The sequence below is a fragment of the Prosopis cineraria genome, unplaced genomic scaffold (assembly GCF_029017545.1).
Source record: "Prosopis cineraria cultivar Desert tree isolate PC_DT_omini unplaced genomic scaffold, ASM2901754v1 PC1115, whole genome shotgun sequence".
Taxonomy (NCBI): domain Eukaryota; kingdom Viridiplantae; phylum Streptophyta; class Magnoliopsida; order Fabales; family Fabaceae; genus Prosopis; species Prosopis cineraria.
This window is the reverse complement of record NW_026556440.1, coordinates 19,248-28,741: the sequence shown is the minus strand read 5'-3', so window position 1 is coordinate 28,741 and position 9,494 is coordinate 19,248. Positions and strand designations below refer to the sequence as shown.

At 33.9% G+C, this 9,494-nt stretch overlaps 2 protein-coding genes across 2 annotated transcripts; both read left to right on the top strand.

Moving 5' to 3' along the window:
- The first annotated feature begins 580 nt into the window (after nucleotides 1–580).
- LOC129299313 (RING-H2 finger protein ATL74-like) lies at nucleotides 581–1,861 on the top strand. Its single transcript, XM_054937778.1, has one exon. It carries the CDS (start codon nucleotides 1,041–1,043, stop codon nucleotides 1,545–1,547), a length of 507 nt encoding a protein of 168 aa, XP_054793753.1. The 5' UTR covers nucleotides 581–1,040; the 3' UTR covers nucleotides 1,548–1,861.
- A 5,253-nt stretch (nucleotides 1,862–7,114) lies between these two features.
- Nucleotides 7,115–8,942, top strand: LOC129299311 (pectinesterase inhibitor-like). Its single transcript, XM_054937777.1, has 2 exons — nucleotides 7,115–7,124; nucleotides 8,470–8,942. The coding sequence occupies exons 1-2, from the start codon at nucleotides 7,115–7,117 to the stop codon at nucleotides 8,937–8,939; spliced, it is 480 nt and encodes a 159-aa protein (XP_054793752.1). The 3' UTR covers nucleotides 8,940–8,942.
- The last annotated feature ends 552 nt before the right edge of the window (nucleotides 8,943–9,494 follow it).

The following is a 9,494-nucleotide window of genomic DNA, read 5'->3' as shown; positions in this document are numbered from 1 at the left end:
GCTGACTTGTAACTTTCAAGTCTCTGGATTGATATGGCACTAATCAAAATGGGGTTTATCTTAAAAAAAATCAGCTTTGGTAGGAGCATTTTAATGTTGCAATCAGATTAGGAGGATAGGAGCCTCTGATGGTCCCATGTAATTTTCTTTTGGAATGAATGATTTCAGTTTCCATGCAGAAAATATTGCAATCAAATAATGGTCGTTGGATGAGAAGAAAAATAAGAAGAAGCTGAGATTGCTTGAACCTTAAATTAATTGTTGAGTGGGGGAAGGATTTGGTGCTCAGAATAAGTACTCCTTTAAATAAGCTAATTGTGAGATTAGGTGGGATCAGGTACCATAATCAAATTCCCAAAACCGCCCTTTTTTTATTTTCTTTTATTTGCTTCTGCCTCCTATTGATTCCTTGATTTATGTCTCTGCATGTCATATCTCACACCAAAAATGAAAATTGAACAAAGCAACAAACAAGCTACCTGTCTTGTCTTTCTTTTGCTCGCATATCATCTGTGTCCCAAGTTGCCTCTGCAACCTCCAAACATTACATAGCACCTGAACACAGTCACTGCCTCCAATCTCTACAGAGAAATAATAAAAGCCATATATACCTTACCTTCTCCCCCATCTTTCTTCTGCATAGAAAATTCTACTCTCCCTCCCTCCATCTCTCTCTACTTTAACCTTCAGAAGAATTGCCATAGCCTTGTACCTTAGAATTTTCAGATCCTTCGAGGGTTTGATTGGAATAGAGTGGAGAGGCTAAGATACTATTCACCACTTCCTGTCCTTATGATAGAAGATATGCTTCTTTGAATTGCAAGTCTCTTCTGCCCGTTGTTTATATTTCATCAAATTAAAGACAATAGCTTTTTGCTGCATCATCAGAAGAGATAAAGCAACAAGCCAGCTACTGCTAAACAAGCGTGAGATGATTTTCAAGGCTATTTGCTCAGATAACTCAACTGACATCAAAAGGGTACGAGAATTTTGAGCTGCTTGATCGGAATCATTTGGCAACACAAGAAAAGATCTGATAAATGGCTCGCCTACTGCTAAGCACAGATTCAACATCAAGTCTATCAGGTCATGGCAACAGGACAGGGGGTTTTAACACTAGTGATGCCAATTTCGACACAAACATGGTGATTATACTAGCAGCCTTGCTCTGTGCACTAATATGTGCTTTAGGGCTAAACTCAATTGTAAGATGTGCTTTGAGATGCAGCAGCAGGTTTGCTTTTGAGACACCAGATGAAGCGGCAGCTCGTGTAGCAGCAAAAGGGTTGAAGAAGAGTGTGTTGTGTCAGATCCCTATAGTTGTATATGGTTCATCAGGTGCTACTGATATTGGAGCCACTGAGTGTCCAATTTGCCTAGGAGAGTTTGTGGATGGGGAGAAAGTGAGGGTTCTTCCTAAGTGCAACCATGGATTCCATGTGAGGTGTATAGACACATGGCTTCTCTCACATTCTTCTTGCCCTACTTGCAGACAGTCTTTGGTTGAACAACACTGTGCAAACACTTCTGGTTCTGGAGATGTATAGTTGTGGCTGTGGATGAGGTTTGCAAATCTTAACCCTCCACCATCAACTCATCAAGATCTCTACCACAGAAAGAAAGATGGAGAAACAGAGAATATGTTGTTTATAGCTTTCTATCTTGGGATTTTCTTTTTGTTTTGGGGATTTGCAGCGCAGTTATTGTGATTTGTATGGAGATATCTGCTAGGTAAACATCAGTAATGCAGATTAAAATTTCCTGATAATTATTCCTGAGTGTCCTTTCCCATTCAGTGCTTGTAAATGTTCTCTGTTCTAAAGCAGATGGTACTGAATCTTGAATGTTTGTTTCTTGCAAATTGATTGAAGGCCAAATGATACCCTACTAGTAGCTTGACTTTCCCCACCCCCCACCAAGAAGAATGGAAAAAGTGCATATAAACGGATGCTTTGTTGAACTTTTACTCTCTCATTGGTAAAATAGAAAAAAGAATGTCCACAGACAGCACTTCGATCTTTCATTTACCTCACTTTAGATTGTTCTCGTTGTAAATCCTAATTAACTTCCATGGACCTTTCTTATCATCTTATTTGGGTAGAAGTGGTTGTTAGTGGACAAGTTGATATATTATATCAGTGTCAATAAGTATAGCAAGTGACTGAACAATCTGTGTTAGAAGTCTATCAGATTGATTCCTCTTGAAAGATAATTTTATTTGCTCTGCATATCAAAGCAGACATCAACCTGGCTTTTTCACTATGGGTAGAGGATGCTTCATCACATGGAAATTTAGTATGCAAAATAAAACTAGCCTTAAGGAGCAAACCATGTCAAAACAAATACATAACAAATGCATAGAGTAAGAAATTCCAATTTGCAACAATCACTAAAAGGAGCTAGTCAATTTATATACAAAAGACAAAAACAACAAAAACCTTAAAACCATTGTTATCCTTTTCACGTGTAAAGCATTTCTCACACCCTAGTCCGTTTTCATTCAAAGTGATTGGTAACAAAGTGCTCATAACAGTGGTTTTCGCTTCCAAAGTTCCAGTTTGATTTGCATTCCAAACTTACGAAAGCCCAAAACATGAGATTCCTACAAAGTAGATCACAAGGCATAAAGAGCAGATATCTTTTTATTCTTTTCTTCTTCACTTATCTAGGCATATTTGATACTCCAAATCCTTCTTATCACATTGCTATTTCATGACAGACTCAGGTGACACTCAAAAATGTTGTCACGATGGCACCATTACTAGCACTGAAAATCCAAAAAGTCTCAATCTTTTAAACTCTTGCTCATGCTGAGTGGTCTCCAACGAGGATTAATGATAAGTTCAACTAGATGAGTGGGATTCAAATGTGAGGAGGAATTTGCAGGCACAAATTTAGAAAGAGAACAACTATGAGCGGACATTATTAGTTACAGAAATGGTGAGGAAACACACACACACACACACACACAGAGGGGGGAAGTTACTTAGCTCATTAGCCAAAGGAAGACAAATTTACTTGCTCTACTGTTTTTTCTTCTCCTTTCACAGTTTGATTTGATGTGCAAATTGTGTACAACAGCATGGTATAACACAAAGGAATCATGATTTGAGATTGCGTTGTGGTGTGCTCAGAGAATGGAATCTCAAACTATAGTGTTTGCTTGATGGTTTTGTGCGGACTTAGGAGGCCCACAGTTTGAAAACAGAGAAAAGTAATTCATTGCAGCACTACCTGTGAATTTCGTCCAAGTAATGAGAATTTGGGATTCAAATTGAAAGAGACGTTATGTGAAAGGAATCCACTCATCATTGGGCCACTTGTCATCGCCACCTCTCTACTTCTTTCATGGGTTCCCATGTTAAATTTACTCTCATTCTCCCTCAGATCTTTCCCCCCTTTTCTCGGGTTAAGGATTTATTCACTGTTCATATATGCTCTTCCCCTATTTTCGTACAGCATCAAACTGGCAGATTCAAGATCCAAGTTATCATTTCACCCCCAAAAAATATTCCAAAGATATGAACTTTCACAGTGAAAGCAAGACATTCGGATTAAAATATTTTCTCTTTTTCACCCTAACGCAAATATGTGTGCCACACAAAACACAATTCCATTTAAGATAATCCATATTCCATGCTGGTTGTTGCTGCTTTTTTCTTGACATGGGATCTAAATTATTAATTTTTTATCTTGTTATCAATTCTAAACAAGTAAGGGTGTGTTTGGTTAGAGGGGAGGGGAGGAGCCTTCCTTCCAAATTGGGGGAGCTCTCCTCCCCTCCCCTCCTCTTCCTTCGCCTCCCCCTCCCTTCCCTCCTCTCCCCTTATCTCCCTATCCCTTCTCTTCTCTTGAATCAAACATATTCTAAAGCAAGAATGGAGATTTGTTTTAAACAATGGTTATTAAAATTAGACATGAATATTTATGTGCTTATTGTCACATTGTTCGGTAAATACATGTATATGTTAAGAAAATGGAAGACACGGCCGTTTAATATTTGAATTGTAAAGATCATATATTTATATTGAAAAAAAAATGATAATAGAAATTAACAAAAAAATTCCTCAAATTTTTATGGGGAAGATATAATTCTAAAAATCCATTTAAGGCTAACTTGACTTCATTACTATGTAGGTTTACTCCTCAGCCTTTTTTATAAGTTATTTCTATTACTTTCATCAATACAGATGCAAAAAGAAAAAAGAAAGAAATGAAAGTGTATAAAATTTTAAATATACCCCTATACAACAAATTTTAAAAGTGATGTATTGTTACTTTTTCTCTCTTATAAAGAGTAATTTTAAATATACTTTTTAAATGTTATCTAAAAAGTCACATGTGATGTGAAAGAGTACTTTTCAAGCTTTGCCCTTTTATCAACTGAAAAAAATAAAAAAAACGTTAATCACATGTTTGCGTGTTTGTGTTTTCTTCTTTGACTCTACAATTGTCCCCAGCTTACTTATCAATGTATACACAAGTACTGTAACTATAAGAACTTATCCCTCGAATGTTCCCCGTGACTCATCTCTATTTATAATATATCCTTAATTTATAATGATTTTTTTATAAATTACTTTTAATATATTTTATCAACATAAAGAAAAACTTTAAAACTCATTAAATTAATTTAAAAATTTAATAAATTTTTAATTTCATTTCTATTAAATGAGTAACATGCTTTCTCTTATCAATATTTAATGAATTGTGAAAGAAAAAAATTATAATAAAAAATTAGTGACATGATTTATAAATAAGACTGAAAAGGGAGTGTACATATACACACTTTCAACAATTTCATTTGTGAGTATAATTTAATCTACTTATAAAATAGAGCCAATAATATGAGTTGAAACCCTTACATGGTGATTGGTCGGATTGGGAGAAAATAGGTGTTTTTAAAAAATGTAGGTCTGCCCATTATAAGGTTAGCCTACTTAATTTTTTTTCTTCCCAACCTTTAGAGAGGCTCAAAATCAAAAGTCAGTGACACCTCAATCCAATCCTCACGCTTGTGCCTCCCTCACTAATTGAGGGTATGTTTGATTCAAGAGAGAAGTGAAGGAAAAATAAGTGTATATATAACTTTATCTTTATATTATTAAATTTTTTAGTATAATATAGTTATGAATGTTTTTAACATCTAATTATAAATAAAAAAAGTAATTATCATTATTAAATGTATTATTAAAAATATATTATCGTTGAACTTGTTTAAAAAAGATAAAAAAAAGTAACAATTAAAAGAAGAGATATATTAATCATTATATAAAAAATATACCCCTCCCCTCCCAGTCCCTCCAATTTGAAGGGGAGGAAAAAGGAGGGAAAATTTTTTAAAATTTTTTCTTTCTTGCACTTTTTCTAATCAAGTAAGGAAAGGGGAGTAAAATACTCTTTCTCTTTTCTCCCCTCTAACTAAATGGATCCCAAATCAATTTTACTTGAACTCCTAAAAAGATGAAGGTTGAAAGTCATTCGTTATAAGCCCATGGTTGTGAGCCATTAGTCGTCCGATCTTCACATCACAAACCCTATCTCCTGTTCCTCCTATTCTCTAGTCGCCACGTTACAAACCCATAACCAAATTAGAAATCCCTTGACCCTCTCCTCATGGCTCTCTCTCTTGATCTTGTAGTCAACTTGGAGATCTCCTTGTCCTTGACTTCCACTTTCGTTTCAAGGCCGGTCTCCGCGCAAGCACTCATCCCTTAATTGTGTTTGTCTTCGACTTGTGTTTGATCTCTCTCATCTTTGACTTCAAGTTTAAAAATTTTAACTAGAATCACAAAACAATAAAAAATTAAGGGAAAAATATTTAGCAAATACTCGCAACCTCATTTGGAACTTCCATCAATACTTCTGCTGTTCTTCAGTAATCTTCTATAAGAAAAAACAACATATATTATTGGCAAGAAGGCAGCAGGCTACTTCAACCCGCACCACATGACCCGTGGTTGTGGCAAGCCAGCATGTAAAATGTGATTTGAAGGGCAGGGGAGCGGAAGAGATTATTAATTGTCAAGCATGCCCTTACTCATATATTTACTATTTAAATAACTTTCTAGTTTTTTTAGCTTTTATAAATTTAAATAACTCTCTACTTTTGTTAGCTTTTATAAATTATAATAAAATACATTTATATAGATTTATTATATTTTTAAAATGTGTTTTTTTAAAGATCATTTGATTTACGTTAATTTATCATTTCATTAATTTAGATATGCATTTTATTAGAGGAATAGACACATCATTATAAAAGAAACAGATTTTTTTTTTTAACCCTTGAGCGATGGTTAAAAACTATAATACTGGAAGAGGAAAAAGAAAAATAAATAATATGGATATATATTTCCTTATAAATTGAAGTATGACATCCGCGAATTGAAGAAATCATATATATATATATATATATATTACATGTATGGTGATCACTGGATGAAAAAAAAAAAAAAAACATGATCATGATACACCTAATGAAGATTAATTGTGCGGGGACCGCAATAGACTAATCAAGAAAATATTGGTATATTTTAGTTTTAGGTAGAGTGATTTCTTGTGCTTTTCATTTTATTGAAGCAAGGATAATTTTGGAATACCAAAATTTTAATTTCAACAAGGATACATTAATCATGTAATTTGCCACCCCTCGAAAAAATCCCAATTTAAATGGGAAAGGGTCTCTTCACTTCCTTTTTTTCCCCTTTTCTCTCTAATTCCCCAACAGACCATCCATCAAATTTATGTTTAGAATAAATTCATTTAATAAAATAAATTCAATGATCCCAATTAAGAAATGGAACGAAAAGTAGAGAAAATAAGTAAAAGAGACCCTCTCTGAATTTAATAGGAGCAAAATAAAGGGAGGAAAGGGGAGAGAGTGAAGGTAAAATTTACCACTCCTTCCTTCCATATTTTCAACCAAACAACATACCTCCCCTCTCTTTTCCAAGAAAAAAATCTGAGCCAAGCCAAACCTAAAGGACACGTGCGGAGCTTGAACTATACATGTAACCTGAGTTAGGGGGTTTTGAAATTCATGAATGAGCTATAAACACTCTACTATAAAATTAAGCTTGGGGCGGGCTTTCAATGTTACATTAATGCCAAGATGCGTGAATGTACAATTAATCACTTCATTATATATCAAAATTATTTTCTATATATACACATAGATATTCTCAAAACTATTGCTCCCTCCATCTTCTTTTCCTTCCTTTTATTTTTCTTGCCAACACCGTCCATTTTTGAATATAAGATAAAATAATCATCTTATATAGTTTAAAACAATTGATTAAGTATAATAATTATATCCAAAATTCAAAAAAGCTGCATTAAATTATCTATGTGATTAATGAAAACAAATCTGTCCAATGAAAGTAAACATTGATCTTATAAGGGATAGTTTGATTTTAAAAAATGTGATAAATGCTTTTTAAAAATTGTAAATTTGCTTATAAAAACCACGTACATCCCGTTTAGTTATTAAAATAAAATGAAATGAAATGAATTAAAAAAATAAAAATAAAAATAAATTAAATCATCCTTCCCTCATGATAAACATGATGAAACTCATAATTAAATATATATTATAAATGTGAAAATCGTCACACTATTTAAAAATGTCATGAATAATTATTCTTAACTTTATGAATAATTACCCTTCTTCCTTGTAAATGTGCTTCCTTATCTTCTTTGATGATCTTATTTTTATTTTTATTTTTTCAATTCATTTATTCCTAATAAACAAATGAGACTATCTTAGTTCCTGATATATTTAAAAATAGAAGTCTTGAGTTTGAATACTAGGTATGTAACAGCCACAGTGGGAAGCATACCCCTTAAAGAGGTGTGTCTTGCAAACCATTGATTGGATTAGTCTCTCGATCAAAGATTTAGGATATGAGAGTGAAAGTAAAAAAAAAATAAAAAAATCGATGGAGCAGTATTACATTAACGTCACAGCCGAGTAGAGGTAACTAATCACTCCATCCATCTCATTATACATAGATACACATAATACGTGTGTGTGTGTGTGCGTGTGTAATTTACCAAATTTATTTCTCCTTTGATTTAATGTCTCTAAGAATATCATAATAAATAGCAGATTACTCCAAGAATAAAAAATGTTACTGTTAAACGTTTTTTGAAATTCTAAAAAGCTTATAATACGCAACAAATTTGTTTCCTAGAAAGACAAATACAGCGAAACAGTGCAAGAATCACAATTATTCAGCGGAGATGGTGCAGATCATCAATTCCCAAGATTGCAAAACAGTTTCAGTTCAGCCCTTATTTATTAAACTTGGGGATTACATGTTGCAATTCTAACAATATATCCCATCTCTCCATGCTGCAGAGATCAATTTTGTGAGTGATCAAGGGATCGTGAACATGAAAATCCCAAATTTGTTCTCGTTCTTCTTTCCTTTCTTCTCTCTTCATATCACCATCATCTATCAACAGCGCAAGTTTCTGCAAATGACTTGATTGATCAAGTATGTCAGAAAACCAGCAATCCCAGCCTGTGCGAATCCACCTTGAAGTCAGACCCAGAAAGCGTCGGAGCAGACACCAAAGGGCTCGCTCACATCATGTGTGACAAATCACTGGACAACGCTAACGAGACCTTAAACCGAGTCATCCCAGAATTGGTCGGAAAGGCCAGAGAAAAAGCTGTCGCCGACAAGCTCCAGAGTTGTCGTCTGATCTATGCCGTGACGGTAACTGGTATATCGTCTGCCGCGAGACAGTTAGATTCTGGTAAGAATGATGTTGCCCTTTCTTATTTGGAGATTGCTGCTAATGGTACTGATTCCTGTGAGAAGGTTTTCACTCTGGTGCCTCCGAAGATGGTCTCGCCTTTTCCTGATAGAACCAAGCTTCTCATGTCTCTCGTTCGTTTAGCTCAAGACATCATTCACATGATTGTTTGATTTATGTGTGTTTTTGTTTCTCTGATGCCTAGGATTTCCATCTGATATATAAGCAATAAGGTTTGAAAACAAGAGACGCATGTGTTTTACCTGTATTTTTAGCGATCGTGCTTCACCGTCGTTTGATTACTGTGTTTTCATTAGGAGAAAATCGATTTATAACCTATATATATAATATTATACTAAAATTCATAATACCTCGCATTATTTATTTTTAAGGAATTTAATATTACTAAACAATAACATTTGACAAGTAAAGTTATTCGCTCAATAAACATTTAATTTGTTCAAGTTCTTGTCAAATTAATATTAAATTTTTGAAGGTCCTTCGTTGATATTATATTCTCCATATTTATTTACAAATCACGAGAAATATTAGTTTGCTCTTAAAATTATGTGTGATTCAAACAAATTTATTTTTTTTATTAATCTTGTCAATTACCTTGAAGCCCTGTGCATACAGCCTCCCGTGAGTGGAATATCTTGATTGGAACCTTTTGTGATTGCTTATTACATGGCCCTCTATTTTTTTTTATTAAAAAAAGTTATTAATTC